The sequence below is a fragment of the Melopsittacus undulatus genome, chromosome 5 (genome assembly GCF_012275295.1).
Source record: "Melopsittacus undulatus isolate bMelUnd1 chromosome 5, bMelUnd1.mat.Z, whole genome shotgun sequence".
Classification (NCBI taxonomy): Eukaryota; Metazoa; Chordata; class Aves; order Psittaciformes; family Psittaculidae; genus Melopsittacus; species Melopsittacus undulatus.
The window spans coordinates 76,000,647-76,022,889 of NC_047531.1; the positions used below are offsets into that span (position 1 = coordinate 76,000,647).

Here is a 22,243-nt window from a genome sequence, read left to right on the forward strand (position 1 = left end):
CTGGCCACTCTCCTCCCAGCGCACCCAAGGATATTCTTGGCCCTCCTGACGGCAAGGGCACATTGCCAGTTCACAGTTATCACTTGTTTTCATTTGAGGTAGACCTTTGCTTTTCTTAGGTAGGAATCAGCTTCAGTTGGTCTAGGGGGAAAAAAGTGTAGGCAGATTGTAGCCTGGACCATAGATTTAAAAGACAATTTCATTATTGCATCCTGTCTTACTGATATAGTGGACTGAACTTCCATCTTCTGCAGGTCATCCCTCTGTAGGTCATCCTTGATATATTAATGATAATTAACACCACTATGGAAACTGTAGCAACAGCCATTTCAGGGCTGGTGTTAATGCCTTAAAGAAGCTTAAGGTATGGATGGTTAAAGCAAGCTTTCTTCACTGCCTCTACTAAGTATAGCTATTTGTACTTAATATTCACTTAGGAAGTCTAGATGGAAAAAATAATGAACATACTGAACATATTCAGTAAATATTGAATTACTTACATTTGAGATGAAAACCTAAGTAACAAGTTTATTTTAACTGGAGAAGTGCATGAGTTTATTAAGACTGAAAGCAACTGTTTTTTAAATCCAGCTAAAATAATTGATATAAATAGGCTGTAATAAGCTATACTAGATACACCATAAATGGAAATTAAAGGCAGAATGTTACAGAGAAAGAAAGCTGGAGATGTGAAGATAACCAATTCTTCAAATATATTAAATGCAAGAAGGCTACACATTGCTTTCTTTGGTGTATTGATTCTTATACTTGATCTTGCATTGACTGAATGCAAACATTTTAACAAAGAAACAGTATTTTACAGTTGAAGGCATATCCTCAAATAGACAGGTTCTGCACAAAAGCAGGACTGCATGTAAACTGGACTTAAAACCAGAGAGTTCTAAAAAAGAACAAAGTCCCCGGTACATATTTTGACTTTATCTACAGTGGCTAAATATCTCAGTGTTTTCTATAAGTGTGCAAAATGGTGCATGCAATACCACGTCAGCTATCAGATTAAGAGCAGCAGGAAAGTGCCACTTCATTGCATATACCTAGTCATGGTTCTTTTGTACAGGGCATGTACCAACACATAAAAAAATCTTTGTCAAAAGTCACTGTTACACTTTGAGTGGGATGCGGAGTAAGACAGAATCACTTCAGATGGCTTACTGGGACACTTGTTCAGAAGAGAGGTGACCTTCGTGAAACAGATTCTTCAGTTTGATACCTCTTAAGGTGAGGGAAGGCATCACAGTGGCTTCCAATAACTTTGCTTAAGTCCAGTGGATTTTCTAGTGCTGTCAAGGACCCTTTACCAGTATGCTGAGACAGAGTTAATTTTAAGTAAGGTGAAATGTTTGCCTATCTAAAAACCAGTAGACTTGCACGATCAAATAGATAAATTGTTCTAAGTGGCAATTACACCATGGAGATCAATGCCATCAAGATATCAGGAGGATTTTCAAATGAAAAACTCTCAACTCTGTTGTGCTTTGCACTTAGCACCTTCCTTCTCAGGAACTCAAAGCTCTTAGTATGCTAATACTAGTGAATTTAGCCTCACAACATCCAGTGAGGTAGGTAAGTTTACCCCCATTTCACAGATGGGAAGAATGACACAGAATTCTGAAGTGACTTGCCCAAGGTCCTGCAACTTGTCAGTGGCAAAACCAGGAACATATTTTCAGAGGTCCAGATCCCAGACCTCTGTCCATTTGAAGTCCCTCCCTGCTACCACAAAGCAAGCAATGCATGCAACTTTTTTTTTCCTCCTACTGCTGCCATAGTCCTGGTGACAGAGGAAGTGAATGATTTCTCCTGATCGAATTCCCACTTTCTTTGGCAAAAAGCACCCGATTCTGTCAAAGTGCTGTATGATGCTCTTCGCAGAGGCATTTCTTCTGAGGCACAATAGAAAAAAAGATGGTTTCCCCATGGCAGGGAGACTGTACATGTCCAAAGAGTCTTATTTCTTGCAGAAGACCTGCTGCTTGGCATTCTTCACACGTTGTTCCTCCTTCAGGTTCTTCTGTCGTGCATGTTTGCTGGAGATGAGTTCCACATGTTCCGAAGGGAACCAGCCTCTCTCCCGGTCTGAGAGCTTTACTCCTTCTATCCATCCTACAGTGAGGGGAAAAGCAGAACATGAGGTAAGACTTAAACATTTTTTGCATTCTTCCCCAAAAGCCCCCTCCAACAAGGCTCTAACATCAAAGAAAGAGACCCCGTTCACCTTCCAAATAAAGTGCCTTAATGAAAATGAAGACTCCCCTTCTTGTTCTGAACCTAACAGTCAGGAAGAAGAGGCTTCTTCTGAAACCTGATTGTGTTGTTAAAGGTTTACACTACTAGAGTAATTTCCAACCCATAATTTAAGACATCCATTGTTTATTCTGCTTACCATCATTGCTGTACTGCATAACCATGATGATATCTGCTTTCTCCAAAGCCATCTCATCATTTTCCCGAGCCTTGTAAGTCTTTATGCATTGAACCTGTGGTGCATCTAAAGGGGAAGAAAGATCATAACTGTATACTAGAAAGCAACAGTAAACATGTGTGCGTCAGTCCCAGAGCAGGTAGGGTATAAGGGACTGCCCAAACACTAAAAAGCAGAGAACTGGAAGGGAGGTTACAGGTCTTCTACCTAGTAGGAAGAGTAAAAACAGGTAAAATAACTGGCAGAACCTGGCACTGAGAGAAAACTCATGAGTATCTATTTATAAAAAGACACGTATTCTGCCTTGGAATAATTCTGGGATGCTCCACCTTGCAGTGACTCCAACCCACCCCCATTGCTGTAGCAGCAGAGAAATGTTACCAGGGCATTCCAGGAGGTCCAGTTCTCCTCGCGGAGGAGCCAAAGCAGAGATCCACCTCAGCTTCTCACTGCTGGAAAACATCACCAGAGAGGTGTCAGGATTCAGTGTGATGGGTAACAGTCTGACGACTGGAATGGGTGTGTGTGCATACGGGTTTGCTTACAGAAGGGGTCAGGGAGGGTGTATTTAGGGGAAGCCAAGAAAGTGGAATTAGAGAAGAGAGATGGGAAAAGGCAAAACTATTTTTGGAGGCTGATATTATGACATAATATGGTAGTACTACATGAGCAGCTATGATAAGAGAGGATCAAGGTGGTTCATTAGGATCTTCTTATGTGAAGAGGTTTGTTTTTCAAGTCCTCTTGTCAGCAGCTGCATTTGATATTTCAGCATTGGGGTAGCTGAGGGACAATCATCAGGCTCCTAGGAGGTGTCTGGCTATGGTAATGGGATACACTGAGGGTAACCTTGAGCTCTTACTGTGTCTCTGTACGAAACAAAAACTCCACTCTCTTTCCCTGGTAATTCTGAAGTAGAAAGAGTCGGAAAACATTTTTGTTTGTTCCATGCAGTTTCATCTCACACTTCTCCCCACGCACATCTGAGAAAGCAGCATGATCAAACACAACAAAACGTCCACCCCTGCAGGTAAAGAAGAGGAACAAAGCAAGAGGTTTTAAAGTGATGAGAATGACAAAGTGAGTTCACATTGTTTTCTGATGTTAGGAAAGCAAAAAGCTTTTAATGAATCTTCATCTGCTCAGGCCTTAAGATTTGTTCTTGCTAGAAGTCTCAGAAGGCCAGAAAAGAGAGAGAGAACTTGATGAAAAGGGTAGAAATACCAAGCTCTGTCCTGTCTGTCAGATTTTTGTCTTTTATAGCTTACAGCTAAAAAATAAAAACCACCCCCATAAAACCCAACATTACCAACCACTCTTTTAGTGTCTTGACAAACCAGTGATTTGCACATTCACTATTCATACTGTCCTTTAGGAAGGAATTTTTTACCAAGTAAAACTAGAATAATGTTTATTATTAAAGTGTTCCATATTATATTCTGCCTTTCCACCCCTATAAGTGTTGCATTTGCACTAGGGACCAGAAGATATTAGTATGTTGTAATTAACAGCTGGTATCATCAGTTTCCACATACTCGTGTGATACTCACATAATGTAGGGTTAGGAGAGTGAGTTGACAAACGCTGCCACTTGCTGGCAGGCAGAGGGAAAGGACTCTCACCAAAGCACAGAGCCAGAAAGAGACAGGTATTTTAGAAGGGGCAGGAAGAATTGTGTTGAAGCACTCACTCCTTGGGCCGAGACAGGAGCAGACAGTCATTGAAAAGATGTAGGTAGATGGGACGGGTGGTGACTTTCCATTTTGGACTCAGGGTGTTGAAGTCCAGTGCTGTCAACTCACCACACTTCACAAGCCGCCTGGACTGTGAGATGAGTGGAAATATCTGCAAGGCAGCAATAAACATTTATGTCAAGAATGTACAAGGAAGTCTGTATCCATGAGTACTGGATTTGCATTTTTGCCTTTCTCTAGAGGAAGTGTTCTTTCACCCCTCCAGCTAGACAGGTATAAGTCATGGTAGGCACCTTCAGCTGAAGGTTGACATTGAACAATTGGGTAAAGAGCTGACCTGTGTATGATTTTGTGGTTCAACAGTTCTGTGTGTATTGAAGAAAAGAACAAAAAGTCAGTGCAAGTGACTTTGTGAGGAAAGAAAATAAACCAGGATAGAGCAAGGCCCAGGGAATGGATGAGCTAACCTTGCACTCAAATTCAATCTTCTGGCTGAGGTAGATCAGCTCTTCAGTGCTCTTCATACGCTGGACATTTTCATTGCAATCCTTGATGAGCTGCAGAGGAAAACAATCAGTGAGGTGAGAACAGAACTGCCTGGTGGGATCAGTGCTACTCCCAGGAGCCCTTCAAAAGTCAACATAAGTGACAATTCCTTAGGCATCCTCCTGCAAAAAAAGTATTTTTCCAGGCAAACATACTGAACTCCTTCATATCTTCTTTCTTAAGGAAGGTATTCTTTAGATGAAGTCTCTGTGGTAAGTTTTAACCAGGATACTGGGAGGAATATGAGAGACATCTCTCAGGTGAAAAAGACCAAATTGCTGGTAATTTGGAAGCAGCTCTTACTAGATGCTCCACTGTAAAAACAGGAGGCCAGTTAGATAGACATCAGCCCTGATTTTCCATAACACAAAGCTTGTTGCCAGTATCTGTGAGGACAGGACACAATGGAACAGAGGTACTTCAGCCTAAAAGCTGCCTACGTAGCCATCCTGAGGTGTTACAGGGCAGCTACATAACAGCATTATAGACATAACACTGGCTTTAACACAGCCAGTCTAAGGATTTCAGCATAGGACATCTTGACCCCCCATCTCAGACTCCACTGTATGCTGAGTATAGTGGGACAATCACTCCTTTCATCTGGTTAGGCATACTGTGCTTAATGCACCCCAGGATACTGTTAGCCCTTTTGGCTACCAGGGCATGCTGTGACTCATATTGAAGGTCTCAATCAATACCCCCAGATCCCTTTCTGCTGGGCTGCAAACGGGTTGACTGCCTTACCTTTTCAAGTGCATCATATGCCTGTGTTGCTTGTACTTCCTCCTCAGATCCAGGCCGAGTTCTCTTCAGGATATTCTGTTTGAGAAAAGATGTTTTTCATAATGCAAACAGGGAAAACTGGACATGTGTATCTGGGAAGGGCAGGAGAAACATGCAAGTTTGCCGATGACATCAAGCTGTGTGGTTCGGTTGATACGCTGGAGGGAAGGAATGCCATCCAGAGGGACCTTGACATGCTTGTGAGGTGGGCTGATGCCAACCTCATGAAGTTTAACCATGACAAGTGCAAGGTCCTACACCTGGGTGGGAGCAATCCCAGGCACAGCTACAGGTTGGAGAAAAAGGAAATTCAGAGCAGCCCTGCGGAGAAGGACTTGGGCATGTTGGTCAATGAGAAAATGAACATGAGCCGGCTTCAGTGTGCGCTTACAGCCCAGAAAGCCAACCGTATTCTGGGCTGCATCAAAAGAAGCGTGACCAGCAGGTTGAAGGAGGTGATCCTGCCCCTCTACTCTAATCTCCTGAGACCTCACTTGGAGTATTGTGTGCAGTTCTGGTGTCCTCAACATAAAAAGGACATGGAACTGTTAGAACAAGTCCAGAGGAGGCCACGAGGATGATCAGGGGACTGGAGCACCTCCCGTATGAAGACAGGCTGAGAAAGTTGGGGCTGTTCAGCCTGGAGAAGAGAAGGCTGCATGGAGACCTCATAGCAGCCTTCCAGTATCTGAAGGGGGCCTACAGGGATGCTGGAGAGGGACTGTTCATTAGGGACTGTAGTGATAGGACAAGGGGTAACAGGCTGAAACTTAAACAGCAGAGGTTTAGATTAGATATAAGGAAATAATTCTTTACTGTTAGGGTGGTGAGGTACTGGAATGGGTTGCCCAGGGAGGCTGTGAATGCTCCATCCCTGGAAGTGTTCAAGACCAGGTTGGATGAAGCCTTGGGTAATATGGTTTAGTGTGAGGTGTCCCTGCCCATGGCAGGGGGGTTGGAACTAGATGATCTTAAGGTCCTTTCCAACCCTAACTATTCTATGATTCTATGAAATTAAAGCAGTCGTAGGTGATGAGATATGGAGATATGAAGGCCAGAAATTTGAGAGGTAGAATGTCACTGATGAGCTGCATTGAAAAGAGCATCCCTAAAAATCTAAACAATATTTACTATCATGTACAAGTTACACAGCACAGGAAGCAACCACTAATCCAAGCACTAACAGCCTTACAAACAGAATTGTTCTTTGCCTGATACTCCTTTTCTCCTGTTAAAATAGGGCTCAAATAATCAAAAAAGAATTTCAGAGAAAGAGATCGAAATTAATTCATTAGGGATTTACAGGTTCCCTGTCTGGAAGGCTCCTATCAGTCAATGTTGCAGGCAGAGAATAGAGACAGGCTGCCTTCCAGAGAGCAGCCAAGGAACCCTTGCTTTGTTTTGTAGCAGGAAGGAAAAAAAATTCAATACTATGTAAATCAAATGTTCTGAGTAGACTCCATAAATTATTTATTGGAGTACAACTGATGTAGTATTGCAACAAAGTCATAACCAGTATACAAACTGCATTGTCTCACACAGGCTATCATATTCAACTCATGGTGCTGGTCTAACGCACAACAGGCATAAATACGATGGTAAATGGGTTTGTTTTTGCAAAGGCATATTCATAATATACACAATAAAGTGGCTTTAGAGTATCTTGCCAAACTTGTCACAGATGCAACAGAAAGGGCTGTGTGCAGTCTTTACACCCCATGCTTGGATTTTCAAACTTGAAGAAGAGTCATCATGAGAGAAACTGTAGGAAAGCAGAGAACCACCAGTTACCTGCAGGAGGAGTTTGAGTCGAGTGATGCGCTGGAAAGGGAGGATAAGGAAGGATTTCAGTGAGAGGCGCTGGCATACTGGATCACTTTCCAGTCTCTCCAGGACTTGCTGGAACCCTGCGTTTCCATTTCTGTGGGAGCGGTAAGAAAGACAACATCCAGGCATCAGAACAAATAAGTAAAGTCTTCCTACTATCATATTTCAGTGAGTGCTGGAGTACTCCCAGCAAGTCAGATTTTGTCCCTGGGGCAAGAGATGTTAAGAAGCTGCACCACTGCTAGTGAAGAGCAAGTATGGGTTTCTAACAGCTATAGGACACCAGTACAACTGTTACTGTATCTTTCCTCTTTCTGCCATAACCCTCTGGAATAAGACCTAGAAGTAACAGCTATATTTCTATTCCCCTGCATCAGCATTGCACCTTTCAGAGAGACAGCAGTGGTATGTATTCTTTCCTTACACTGAACAGTCCAGCTCCACAGGCTGTGTTCAGGGCCTGGAACCAGATGCTTTCCCTCCCTTGCTACTACTGAGAGGAGCTGCCTTTCCCCCTAATGCCTCTCTTACCCCTTTAGACACAGCCACTGCCATCCAGTTTTTCATGTTGGGCAGTATCACATTTTCATCTGCTAATGATATGATAGTAGCACCAGCCACCAGAACAGACAACTACGTATCTGTGAAAAGATGGGGAAGAAGTCTGTAGGCCCAGTAGAAGTTGTCCTAGACAATATCCTGGAGATCCCTTCTGTGTGGAACTAAGGCTTCCATGATGAGAACAAATTGTGAGACTACATCTTTCCCTGTCAGCAGCACCCAAAGATAGTGCCTGAATAGCCTGTTTGGAACAGTGTCTCCTAGAATTACGATAGTTTCATTGGGATTTGGTTGTTATGAAGGGAAGCAGTGCAAGGAAACTTTTTTCAGGGCTGGGCCCATGCCTGATGAATGCTTGGTTGTGCCACTGCATACAGAAGAGGAGGGCAAGAGATGTTCCACTTCATGATCCAGAGCAAGAGAGAATGATGGTGTTCTCTGGCCCCATTTTAAAGACTCCTGGGTAGCCACTTTAAACTTCTTGGCAGCAACCATATTTTTCTTGATAGTTACATTTTGAAGTTTCCCTTTATCACTTTCTGGTTCTTACTAGTCTGAAAATCACAGCCTGAAAACCGTTATCCAAGACAGTCTTCAGTAGAAGGTAGACAGAATAAGCTGCAATAGGATCAGGTATTAATCTTTCCCTTTCCAATGCTATGGGAGAGCAGCCTGCAGCAGCTCTATCCTACTGTCCCAAATGCTACTGAATTGAAGAAGGTTCCTGCCTGTTCTGGAGGTGGAGCAAAAGCAATGGCCAACAGCCTGTGGTCACTTGCATTCCCCATCATTTGAAAGAGTAGATATTTGAGGTGCAGCAAGGACGTAAAAGGAAAGGTGCCACAAATGAGAAAACTCACAATAACCGCTGGAAGGTCTGCTCTTGATATGTCTGGTTTGTTACATATGGTAGATACACCCTGCGAAACTCGGGGGCATGCTTCAGAGCCACATCGCACACATGGAAGGTGAACATGTCCTCTTCAAATTTCTCCTCCAAGTCAAAGAGAAAACTGCAGCACATGGATGCGGTGACATAAAAGGAGAGGAAAATACCAGTGTCATTCAGTAAAGCAGGAATGGCTTTAGTCCTCCAAAATGCTGCCAGCCCACGTATAAGCACAAGACAGCTCTTTACTTCTAGAGAGAGCATAATGCCTGTACCATGACAATTTAAGGTTAGATAGCAAGGAAGAAGCAGAGCAAAAGACCTCTGCTCTTAAGGGGTCACACTTCTAAAGAAGTTGTCAGGAAACAACTGAAAATTAAGATATCACCAGAATAATCCCACTAGTACAAATGGAAAAGATAACAGCAAACCTTACTAGCTTAGCAATATGTGTAGCCAAGCCTTGCAGGAGAAAAGCAGAACAGAATCCTACAACATACAGGATTCCTTGCATGTAGGGTCATGTCTACATTTTATGACTTATGCTCAATTGATTCACATTAGGTTCTGTCAAGTGATGGCTGTAACTTACATCATTTTTTTTCCTCCCCTCTTTTTTTTCTTCTTTGGTCAGGGCTTGTGCAGCTGCTTCTTTGGTCATGTATTTGTCAGGAGCTGCACTTGGTTTGGACTGAGGTCTAGTTAGTCAAGTTTAGTTGTAGTTGAAGCCAATAGCACATGGCTATAGTAGCATTTTGAACATTTTGATCTCCTGCAATGAGCTCTGTGCACAATTGCACCATCATATCCAGAGCTCAACACCAATATTTACATTGCCCTGTCCCCTAAAGAAGTAAATATTCCTTGCAGGGCATCGTTGATATGCAGTCACAAAGTGTTACATGTGTGCATCTACCTTGAAGGCCAGTGAACATGCAGAACAGGAGTGAGAGATATTATTGATGGACATGATGGGCTGTGTCTGTGCTTCATGTAGGGTGTTAGTCCTGGAAGCAAAGTGCCACATCTCACCTTGCACTGACATCGCGTACATCCTGAAGGCGGGAGAAGAGCCACTGACGCTCTTGGTTGGTGAGCATTGCCTGGAGCTCTGCTGACCGCTGGAAGTGGTCCACAGCCACGTTTAAACTGCGCAGGTATGAAGCCTCAGACATTATCAATTCAAACTTGGCCTTGAGAGAGAAAATCAGGGAGCACAGCATTAGCAGACTACAGGAGTCTGTGAGGAATCTTACAGAGAGGAGACAGGGGCAAAGCATGAAAACCTCCAAGTGCATAGTGTAAGTAGTGAGTAATTAGTGAGTAATTACAGAAGAGAGGCTTTAGGAATGGCAAGCATGCCATTATATACAGTCCATTTGTCTTTAGAAGACAAGACTTGTGGTGTGACTTAAAAGAAATACAGCTACCTGCTCTCATTTTACTTTTTATTTCCTTCCCCAACTCCACTTTACTAGGTCCCCACAGATTTTCCACCATCTGCATCACCCACATTTTTTTCCTTCCTCATGGTTCCCATGTTGGTTTCTTGCCTTTCTCTGGGTCCTTCCATCCACTTCTCAGTTCCTCTAATTTTCCTTACCCAGTTTCAATATGTATCATTTTGCTGAATCCATCATCTTTGTGTTTTCTCTCAGGCCTGCAGCTCAAACAGGTCAATTCAGTAAACTCACACTCTACCACAAAAAACTAAAATTCACTGTGTTTTTATTAGCATCTCTCATAAGCTCGTGTGTGGAGAATGATGGAGGTCTTCCACTTTAATATTATCTTTTGAATTCAACATGCTCAATGTTCCTTGTTTTAACTCATTCCAATTCCTCTTGTCTGTTTTCATGAAATTACTGATATAGTCCAGAGTCTTTCAATGCTCCTTTTCTCTACCATTCTGAACTTCAGCATCGTACTACTCTACAAACACTGGTACCACGTCCTCATGCTGCTTACATGGGTAGAGGTGACCTCTGCATTCAACCACCTTCATTCCAACATCAGAATATTTGCTCTGCACTTTAACCACCCCCCTTCTGGGGTCTCTTTTTCTTCACTACAGACCACCCATCTACCTTGTGAGATGTGTCCATTACCTCTTGCAGCTTCTGCTCATCACGGGACATATTGAGAAGCATTCTGCTGCCCCGTATCATGGGGATGTCCTGCCAGAGGGATGCGTTAGATGAGACTGACAGACGCTGCAAGTATGAGTCCTGGGGAGACAGCACTTTCCTCGGTAGTCGTGGGGAACTTGGAAAACTTGACTCTATATCCTCTGAGAAAGAATCCACTCTCTTCTGGCTTTGAATGGCCTTGTTCAGCACCACATCACTGTACTCCTGATAGAGCAATCTTGCTGTGAATAGAGGCATATACATTCATAACTTTTATAGCAGATACTCAACCCTCTGTTCTTCAATCTGGAGAAAATTCTATTCCTGTCTCATATTAGGATAACTGAATACATGACACCACATGCACCTGCTATAACCTGCCTGAGTGTACTGCACGACTCTGGGTTCACTGCCTCCACTGACCACCACGCTCTAACACTCTCTCCTTCCTACCATGTGGCAGGAGCCCCTCTCTCACTCCAAGGGTGAGAGTTGATGGAGGAAAGGGGTCTGCCACAGCACTTCAGGCAGAAGGTACTTACAGGAGTTGATCAGTTTGGAGTGCCGGCGTTTGAAATTCTCCATTGCATCTGCAGGTTTCTTCTCTCTATGAGAGAATAAGGATTTGGAAGCAAAGAGTGAATGAAGAGCACAGCGCCAGAGATGGCTTATCCAAATGTTAGTAACAGACCTGTCACAGCAAGAACCTCTCTCTCCACCAAGCTCAAGCCCACATGCTTTACTTAACAAAGTTTGGCTTAATGGAAACACTGTCCTAAATGGACAGAAATACTTCTGTTGCAATGGGTTCCTCACCCAGAGGGCACGGACTGAAACATAGGCCCATGTCATTTTATTATAGTTTTCTACTCCTTATCATCATCTTCAGTCCCTCAGGAACACATGGAGATCATCAGGTGTCTGCGCTACACAGGGGTGGGGCAAACTCTAAGGGGTCCTTGAGAGACTTACCGCAATATAACTGTCTCTGAACTGACCAGTGCCTCCCTGTGTGACTTGTGAGCTTCTTCCTCTGAAGGAACAGAAGGAATTTCTGCATATAAGGCAAGTAGAAAGAGAACACATAAGTCTGGTTTTAGAGTCAAGCTACAACCCAAATGATATAGAGATACCACTCATCTATACACCATCTAAGTGGTTGTCTTGGGTTGGAGTACTGGTACCCTCCTGAACTTTATTTCTGGGTCAGAAACATTCCAGTTTTAATAATCCTTAACATTATTTACACTTTACATCTGTTACTTCGCCACATTTGCTTTGCATATAAATAAAAAGGCTGCCACTTTCAGCAATGACAGTAACTCTAAGAACTTCCTTCTCCAGTTGCTGCAGGCCTTATCATCAGGTGCTGCCTTTCTTCTCAATTTCAACACTTTTGGCCACACATCAGAGGATCAATGGACCCAAAGTCATGAGTCATATCTGAGTCTTGGACTTTCTTTTGTGGATGTTGAGCCCCCCAAAACTCTTAGTGACTTCTGGGGCAGAAATGCTGGACACAAAATCATAGAATCGTAGAATAGTTAGGGTTGGAAAGGACCTTAAGATCATCTAGTTCCAACCCCCCTGCCATGGGCTGAGACACCTCACACTAAACCATATCACCTAAGGCTTCATCCAACCTGGCCTTGAACACTGCCAGGGATCTAACAAAGTCACTCCTGTGAAGAGTCTTCACAAGGGATGCAGCCTTAAAATGAATGCTGCAATCCAGTTCTCCGGTTTATGTACTATGTGAGCATTCACAAACTGCTACTTGAGTGAACTTCTGTTTATGTAAAATGGGGATAGTGTGGATTTTTCTGTTGCTTTGTGAGGGATTTAATTCAATAAGATGTGAAGAAATTCTATATAAAATTTGTTGGAAGCAGAAGGAGGAAAAACCCCAAAGACTGAGCTGCACATATGGGTCAGGTGAGAGACAGTACTGTTGCCTTCAGCGTTTTAAAATTTTGAACTAAAATTTACAGGTCAAACATGTGAACAAATCTTGATTCAAGTGCTGCCAAAACTTTTACACCCCTCCACACTCCCCTCCTTTTCCTCTGTGCCAAGAATCTAGCATGTTGTACAGACTGCAAAACAAGCTAAGTAAGAGCTCAGAAGAAACAAGTATATTTAAAGCTTTTGTAAGGTATAATAAAGAACAGACACACATTATGACAGCAAGTACTGTGTGAATAAGCTACATTAACAGAAGGTGCATGCTGTCGTTTGTGACGCTGGTGATTTGCCTTCTATGCAAGCTGGGACCTTGGATATGGCAGATTTGTGTTCTTATCTGTAATCTCAAAACCTGTGTTCTCAGGAAGATCATCTCTTTCAGAAGGTCAAATTAGAATCTCAAGGTGCCAGCTGAAAAATAAAGGGAGGTAGCAAATAAACAAGGAACTAAAACGTGGTAACAGACACGGGCTACTGAGGGTGTGTGCATGTGTTTTCCCTACTGCTTGGAAACAGGCAGCTGCAAGTGCAGCAAAACACAATGGCCATATGATGGCAGCAAAGATGATGAGCAGAGGCTCTGAATCAAGCCCCACCAAGGAACTCATTCCTGCAGATAGGCCAAAATAACCCATGTTACTGGGTAAGGGTGACAGATCACAGCGGGCAGAGATGGGACAAGAGGAGAAACTGGATGTGACATTGAGGGGTGAGGGATTGGTGAAGTGTGATAAGCTCTCTGTTGCATGTGTCAGAGCTAAACAAAGGGATTGAGCCCCAGAGTTCAGCCCTATTCGAGAACAAGCAGGATACACTGGTTACAGGATAGCAGAGAGGAGCTAGGGGGGAACTGAAATGGGGGAGCTTGAGACAGTACAGCAAGGGGGCTACAGGAGTATCACCAGCAAGGCACAAGAGCAATGCTGAGCTCTCAGCTCTCATGCCTCTCTATCTATTGCCTATTTAATTTAAACCTAAATTTCTGGTATCTGCAATATGTCTGGGGAGTATGGGGAGGGAAATGAAGAAGAGGACTCACCCTGCAAGATGTCTGGGGGTACTGAAATCCTCTTCAGGCCCTGACGGTGCCAGTCCTTGCTTTTTACTCTGCGTTTAATTGGGTTTTCTTGATGCACTGCTGGCTCATGTACCACAACCCCAACTGGTTTTCTGTTGGGCCAACTTGATGATTTTTCCAAGGGTGAATGTCTGGGCACTTCCTCCTTTGGCTGACCTACCAAGTGGCGTTCCCCTTCTCCTTCTAGCCTTTGCTTGACCCTCCTCTCACCTTCCATTTTCTCTGTGATTGCTAATGGAGCTTTGATGTTCTTTGTGTCCATACGAAAGATGCCTGCCTGTTGTTCCCATTGAAGATCCCCAGAGATGTCCTCCTCTTGGCAGGTCCTTCTGGTGGTTGGTGGTGATGGAGGGCTGAGCTGGAGGAAGTGGATTGGATTGGTGAATGCCAGCATTGGAAGTGGCTGTGCAGTGTTTCTGTTCTTGGAGCCTGTGGATGTTATCAGGCCTTCCAGTGAAGGCCATGAAGGGTGGTCAGGTGAGGATTTTCCATACTGCATATCCATGTGCTGGTCCACTGTTTCAGGGCTGGTGTCAGAGCATCCACCCAACGCTTCATTTCCAACAGCAGAAAAGCTTTTGGCTAACAAACTGACCCCTGAGTCATCAGAAGTCTCTATATCATGGGTACCTGAATCACCAAGATCCCACTCTCTAGTCAATGGAACAAGGTCATCTTCTGCTACATGTTCTCCATCAGAAGCAGAGGCCACAGTGTTAGAATCAGACACAGAAGTGGCAGTCTGTACAGAATGGCTTATAGCAGGGTGAATGGATAGTAACTTATTATCCTCCACATCACAGCTGAGATGTGGCATGGAGTAAATTACAGGAGCCAGTGGCTGGTAACTTTCATGGGCTGGAGGTTGAGTAAGGTGATTTGCATTAGGTGCAGGGGCCTGAGCTTGACGGGGTCTTTGGACAATGGAAGGAGGATGAACAAGCTGTTTGGCATCAGTCTCAGACACCAGAGGTAGGCTTGAGTGGGATATATGGGACAGAGGTTGTTCTGGCTGGTTCATGGTATGGACCATATCTTCTTCAGAAGGCCAAGTGAGGTTGCTCAGGACTCTGGAGATTCTGGATCCAGGCTCTTCTTGGTTTATACTGCAGTCAGACTGATTAAGTAAAGGCATTTGTTGTGGTTCATGATCCACATTTGCTCCCATTTCTTTTCCTTGGATAATGGCACTTTTTTCAGGGGGGTTTTGTTGAACTGTCCCTGGGTGGTTCAGGGGAGTGGAAGTCCTGCCTAGCGTTTGGAGCGGTTCCAAAGGCCCTGCAATGATATCCAGAGTCCTCCTACCCTCAGGAGGGATCACCTCTAGAGGAAGGCAGCTCGTGCACATTACAGAGAGAGAAGATGGGCCACTAAGGTTTTCGTGAAAGCCTTCCTTAGAAGTAAGGAGTTGGTGTGAAGCATCAGCCTCTCCTGGATCCGTACTCCCAATAGCAGTTTCTTCCCCTGATGTTGGGTCCCACGCTTGTACAGAAGTGGTGTCTGGCTTCTCTACTGAGTCTAGCAGTTTGTTCAGGTTAGAGCCAGGATGGTCCTCACAAGTCACAGAGGCTCCACTACCATCCTCTTGCTGTGGGCCAAATGTTGAAACCACAGAGGTGAGCTCTGAGGGTAAAGCTGGAATGAAGCCCTGAAGCTCAGCTTTTCCCAAATTTTCTGTAATAGGATGAAGATCCGTGGGACCAGGTAGCTCTAAATTCTTGGTACCAGAGGAAGGGTGTGCTGTAACAGAAGCCTCGGGGTCCTCTGTGCTAGAAGATGCTGCCACTCCTCCATGGGATGGTGCATCTCTTTTCTCAAACCTACGGACACCCTTTCCATGTCCATCACTATATTCATCCTCCCTACCCAGTCTTGTCCTGTCATCCCAGTCAGCTTCTCCAATATCCTGACCACCAATGGAAAAGAGGCCAGAGTCTTCCAGGTCTTCAGCCTGGTCAGAGATGTAGCATGTGTGTGGAGGCACCACCGGGGTTTCACCCCCTGGGTTGAGGTTGTTTGAGGACAGAGGGCTAACAGCAGGTGGCTGAGATCCACAACCTGCTTCTGCAACATGAGCTTTCAGCACTACATCACCAGAATGCTGATCCCCAGAGACTGGTTCCCCAGGAGGAAATGCCGATCCTGTTTGCTCAGCCAAAAAAACATTCTCCAAACCATACAAGTCCACATTATGCCTGTGAACAGAAGATATCTCTGACCCAAAAGCTGATGATAAAGCCTCCTGCTTGAGCTCTTCCCTCTGCTGTTGCTCCCGCTTATTTTGTTCCTTGTTTTTCTGATCTTTGGACTCTGAAGATTTTCCTCCTTCTGGCAAATCCTGCTCTTTGCACTCCTCTTCCTGCTGAAGCTCTGACACTGCCTCCTCCTGTGCTGGTTCCTTATGCTGTGAAGTATTCACTTCCTCATGTTTTTTAGCAATGTCCTTTACTTGGAAGGCACTCTCTGCTGGAGAGGCTGGTCTGCCCTCTGTTTTTCTGTGATCATTTTCAAGATGAAGGCATTTGGAAGGGGATGAGTTTTCTTCAGGAACCATTACTGTTCCCTGGTTTCTGATGATAGTGCTATTTCTTGTTTCACCAGCTGAGAAGTTTCCTTCTGCTTGTAGTGAACTTTCTTGACTGTCATCTCTCAAGGTGGAAGACAACTGATGGGAAGACTCTATATTCTCTTCTAAACCCTTGATTGCTCTTACACTTTCCTGAGCATCTTCAGAGGTGTAAGGTTTAGCCATATCCTCTACTGCTTCCTCTGAGGTAGGCTGCTCATCAGTTGCTGATGCCACTTTTTCGCTGTTTTGCTTCTGCTCTGCACCAGCATCAATCTCCTGCAAAGAATCCATGGAGATCTTACCCAGAAATGGTTCAGCCTTATAATGCCCCTCTGAAACAGTTTTACACACCAACAAGCACTTAGATGTCTCTCTCTGAGAGGAAGTGGCATCAGCCAAAGGAGATTTCAGATGCTGGGCCTGAGGGTCTGAGCCATGAAAAGCCAGTTCTGCCTGGCATTGAGAAAACTCAGAGCTGAGGTCCACAGCCTGCAGGATGGCATTGCCAGTGGCCAGCCCATCCTGGACAGTCCTGAGAAAGGAGGAGTCCTGGCTGCTTTCCAGGTCAACCAACTCTACTTGCTGAAGCTTCAGAGAACAATGCAGTCCACCCTCCTCTAAAAGCATTTCTTCTTCCAATTCCGAGACTCCCTTTTGAGGCTCTGCATCACCTTGCTCTTGTTCCAGTTTTGCTGGCATTGTTTGGACAGGGTTAGAGGGTCTGCCCAGAATCTCTGCTGCTTTCCCTGAAGCAGCAAGGCAGTCTTTGGGAGTGCTGAGCTCTGCTCCTTCTGCAGAGTCAGACATGCTGGTGTTCATTTTGGCTGAGGCACGAGTGGCATGATGCTCTCTTTCGACTGCTGTAGAATCCCAAGCTTCCCCAGTGGCGCTGCTGGCTTCTGGGGGAGTGGTACCTCCCTCACTGGTTTCCTCAGACTCCATCAGTGGCACATCCTCCTGAATAAAAATGCATTTTTCTGTTACTACTACAGAATGATATAGTGCACCACATTGGCTTAAAGAGACTTTTAAAAATAGGTACTGATGCAGCTGAGAAAAAAAAAAACAGCTAACCAAAAACATACTTAGTGGGTCATAAGAGTTGGGAAACAAATACCAAGACTAAGAGTAGGTAAACACCCAATGTAAGCTTGCAGAGTAAAAACAAAATAAAACTACTACTGTCTTTTTAGGTTTATGTGCCAATCCAGAAAGTGATTTTGGTCAAAGAGCAGAGATGGTAACCTCTCTGAAGTAGCTGCAGTGCATCTTTAATTATTAAATTATTATTAATTATTCAAGTGTTGGCAATGACTAGCTATCTCAAACTCAAAAGGAGATACTAGAAGGCATTAAGAAAATGAGAAAATCAAAGTCTCCATTAATTTTGGTGGGGCATGGTGGATGAATACTCATGAACTCTTCTAGTGGCTAGATGAGTCTTAAAGATCTCTGATTTCTACAGGGAAAAGCTTATAGCTGGAGCTGATGACTCTCTCTACAGACCTCTGTGTATGTATGTGCAACACAGGGCTTAACTGCAACTGATCACGAGAATTGATCAACAAGACACAGGAATGTAAGAATTTGGTTAACAGATAACTGGGACATATCACAAAACATGAGATATTTGAAGGCTGTTAAAGACATGGTACCTCTGGTGTGTGTGGACAGACTACAAAGAAAAACTACATCATTTTAGTCCACTCTTTTAAGAGGGGGAAAAAAAAAGTCATCTCAGGACTGTTGGACAGTTTCCCAAAGGATATAGTGGAATTTCCCACCCATTACTGCATTTGAAGTCAGACATGACAAAGCACTGGGGAATGTACACTTGGGAAACGTCTGTGAAAAGGATGGCAGAATCTGATTCACCGCTTTAATCTTTCTGCCTTCTATCTATACCATGACCAACAAACCATACCTTAAAAGACATGAGAAAGAGACAAACCTTAGTGCTTCCTCTCCCTTTTCTTCTGCCTTTGGAACACCTTCTCTAGTAGCCTAGCCTGTCTTCTCTATTACTTGTCCCCTGCTTATCAGAAGTGGCTTATAAATTGCTGCTTCAGGCTGCTTCACATACAGTGGCAGTCATACCAGAGCTTGTAATTTAGCCCTGAAGAATCTGCTGCAATGTAGCTACAGTCAGACTTCCCCTTAGATAAAGCATCAGCATTCTCCTCCTTCATCCTCTCTTACAGATGTCAAAGACTCCAGGCACATAGAATCATAGAATAGTTAGGGTTGGAAAGGAACTTAAGATTATCTAGTTCCAACCCCCCTGCCATGGGCAGGGACACCCCACACTAAACCATATCACCCAAGGCTTCATCCAACCTGGCCTTGAACACTGCCAGGGATGGAGCATTCACAGCCTCCCTGGGCAACCCATTCCAGTACCTCACCACCCTAACAGTAAAGAATTTCTTTCTTATATCCAATCTAAACCTCTGCTGTTTAAGTTTCAGCCCTTGTCCTGTCACTACAGTCCCTAATGAATAGTCCCTCACCAGCATCCCTGTAGGCCCCCTTCAAATACTGGAAGGCTGCTACATAGTCCTGCATCTTATGGTCAGAGAAACAATCTCACATTTCTTCAGGTAAAAGCCTGTTAGCTGTTTAGTAGCAAAGGAAAAAAACCCAAACAAACCCTCAAGGCCTGGTTCAGGACCCTTCACAAAACTCATGCAAGAAAATATTCTTTTTCTTGCTCAAAACAGACAACCTAATCTTTATTCCTCTGGCATTCCTTATTTCCTATGATTTTAAAGATGGCTTTTTTTTCCCCCAGTTTTTGCTGTTATGGAGCAAGCGTGACAATTTCAACTTGGGAGACTCAGAAACATTGAAAGGAAAGTGGATGGGAACATAAATCTTAGAGATCAATACTGATTTCCTTGTGCCGAAGTAGCTCTACAGTCACAGCTTCTTGTGATCCCACACAGAAAGTAGCGAGCAGTTGTAAATAGTTTCAACAAACAGTATGTTTCAAAGCACTACATCCCTCCAGAAAGCTCCCACAAGGCTTCTGCCACATCTTATACTGTCACCTAACAGTAAACTACTTTGGTGCTGCCAAACTGTTCTGAAACTGTAGCACATGGGAAGGCACAGGACTGTCAGGAAGAAGCTCCAGCACAGAAACAGGAGAGCTTGGCAGAGCACAGAAAGCACCAGGGTCATAAACTTGCAGGCAGACACCTTGTCCAGGATCAACCCTACTTATGCTGAGCCGTCCTTTACCGAAGGTTCTATGATCACATCAGATCACTCTCGTGCTACACAGCTCTTTGCTCTTCTGGCTACCTGAGCCTCCTCCCATACTACCCAACTAGAAACACTACTTCTCACACCTAATACAGACAGCTTTCAAAAACGGGCTCCCCAGGAGCAGAAAGACTGTTTAGGGACACTGGTGATCTTGGACATGATCTGATGGCTCAGAAAGGTTTACTAGTACTAAAGACAGGATGGCCTATACAGGTCTGAACAGCAAGATCCTCTTGCTCACTGTGCTGTTACAGATGTACACAACACTAAATTTTCTCTAATTAAGCTCAAAGACCCAGTTTCCACTTCCCTGGCTCTGTTGCAAGGGATTTGGACAGGTGAAAGGAGAAGCTTAAAGCTGCATTTGGATTGATTCCATGATGATACTAGGAGACAGAGGGAGGTGCAAGGCAGATCAACACTGGAAGCTGCCAAGTAAGATTTGTCTCATCATATTATTGCCAGGTGTTTTGCACACCTCAGGAAGAGCAAGAGAAGCTTTGGGAAGTTTGCAGGGACAGGCAACCTTTCTGCAGAGACACTGGGGGAGCACTTACACATCTAGTCAGGGAAGCAGTTCAGGTCCTGCTTGCAGGCTGGTGCACTGTAGTGAAAGATGCAGATGTCTCTGCAATAAGGATTTCATGGAGATGGGAGAGGAAATAGTAAAACAAGACTGACTGTGTATGACCTCACATACAGAGGAGCTATGTACAAGAGCCCAGTAGCTACCAGAAGAGACTGTCTATGGAGCACTGCCATGCTAAGCTCCCACTGCAGGTCAGCTTGGTGCTCCACCACAGGGGGCCCAGGAGCCCCCAGGAGCTGGGTTAGTCAAAGTAAGCTTTCAACAGCATCTGCAGTATGGCCAGTAAGATGGGAGACAACCTACAGGAACCCATCTGGCAACTACCAGCCTCTAGCAGGATACACAAACTCTCCCAGAAACTTCACCATGACCACAGCTGGGGCTTATCGATCTTTCACATCTCTCTGGATCAGATGCTGAGCTTCTTATCACTCCCTTGTATGCTGACACTGTTTCCAAAGGAGGTGATCTGCTGTCCCCTTTCTAAGGTGAAGTTAGCCATGCTCTTCTCCCAGAAGGGCCTGGAAATCAAGGACTTTAGCTCACATGCACGTCATCTGTAGGCGATTCTGGGCACACAAACACACTGCAAGCTGGAGACATGAGAGACGGCAGCTGGCCACATATCCGAATGAAAACAAAGTGGCAATGCTTGGTCATACTGCAGCAGGGAGCACAAGAATTGAGAAGAGAAGGATGCAGAATGTGGCCAGGTGGGCAAAACAGGACAGCAAAGCACTACTGGACAAAGCAATTCCTGCAATGATGCGCACAACCATCCATGGCTTTCCCAGATTACAAAAAGCAATGTCATACTTCCTTCCAGTGCGGGTTAATTCACCTAAATGGAGATGACAAACACTTCTGGTTTTAAATAGAAAGTACCTCAGCTTCCCTCCCCCACATCCTCCAACAAGCAAGAAAGGAGAAATAACAAGTACTGTCAAGCACAGACAAGCCCTTCAGCTAGCCAGGAAACAAGGCAGCACAGAATTAAGTGGAGCCTCGAGATCTTCCTCCTCCAAAACAAGGGATAGACCTATCTTTCTGTTTTCACCCTCCTCATGCAGTACTGGGTAGCCTGGGCTGTGCTCCCCCATCCTGCTCCCCCTGCCCCAGGCACTGGGGAGGCCAACACATACAGGCTGCTGTGAGCACATTCCCAGCAGAGAAAACCCTGCCCTGCATGTCACAGGAGCTGCAACAGCAGAGACACTCCATAGCCCATTGGGCTGCCCGTCAGTGCACCAGGCACCCCATTTCACCAACATAGCAGCAAGGGCTTCTGGCTGTGAGAGGAGAAATCCATTCAAAACCTTTGGGCAGCATGGACAAGGGCACTGATTTGCTTATGAAAACAAAGGCTTTCCCAAGCAACCCATCACTTGGGCCTGGAGAAGAGAAGGCTGCATGGAGACGTCATAGCAGTCTTCAAGTACCAAACAGGGTCTACAAGGATGCTGGAGAGGGACTTTTCATCAGGGACTGTAGCTACAGGAGAAGGGGAAATGGGTTTGAACTTAAACAGGGGAAGTTTAGATTGGATATAAGGAAGAAGTTCTCTCCTGTAAGGGTGGTGAGGCACTGGAATGGGTTGCCCAAGGAAGTTGTGAATGCTGCATCCCCAGCAGTTTTCAAGGCCAGGCTGGACAGAGCCTTGGGTGATATGGTTTAGTGTGAAGTGTCCCTGCCCATGGCATGGGGGTTGGAACTATGTGATATTAAAGTCCTTTCCAACCCTAACTACTCTATGATTCTATATCCTTTCTGGTGTGGCTACACCTTAGTACAGAAATGCCAAAGCCAGGTTTAAGTGCTGCAGCTCTGGCAGGAAAGTGCTCCACATAGGCTGTACCAGCCACCCAGAGAGCAACAAAGCTTCCCCAAGCCCCTTCCTGCT

At 44.7% G+C, this 22,243-nt stretch overlaps 1 protein-coding gene across 2 annotated transcripts in view; it reads right to left on the bottom strand.

Moving 5' to 3' along the window:
- Nucleotides 1–487: 487 nt before the first annotated feature.
- The window catches only part of ARHGEF5 (Rho guanine nucleotide exchange factor 5), a 36,639-nt gene continuing 14,883 nt past the window's right edge, over nt 488–22,243 (bottom strand). For both annotated transcript variants that reach the window (XM_034063170.1, XM_034063171.1), the window contains exons 2-15: nt 13,877–17,441; nt 11,845–11,926; nt 11,415–11,479; nt 10,852–11,114; nt 9,776–9,936; nt 8,715–8,867; nt 7,258–7,387; nt 5,428–5,502; nt 4,605–4,694; nt 4,134–4,288; nt 3,306–3,467; nt 2,825–2,895; nt 2,405–2,509; nt 488–2,124 (exon numbers count right to left, since the gene is read on the bottom strand). In XM_034063170.1, the coding sequence (XP_033919061.1) occupies nt 1,970–2,124; nt 2,405–2,509; nt 2,825–2,895; nt 3,306–3,467; nt 4,134–4,288; nt 4,605–4,694; nt 5,428–5,502; nt 7,258–7,387; nt 8,715–8,867; nt 9,776–9,936; nt 10,852–11,114; nt 11,415–11,479; nt 11,845–11,926; nt 13,877–17,426 (5,217 nt within the window). In that variant the 5' untranslated portion in view covers nt 17,427–17,441 and the 3' untranslated portion in view covers nt 488–1,969. The remainder of the gene's footprint in view (nt 2,125–2,404; nt 2,510–2,824; nt 2,896–3,305; nt 3,468–4,133; nt 4,289–4,604; nt 4,695–5,427; nt 5,503–7,257; nt 7,388–8,714; nt 8,868–9,775; nt 9,937–10,851; nt 11,115–11,414; nt 11,480–11,844; nt 11,927–13,876; nt 17,442–22,243) is intronic.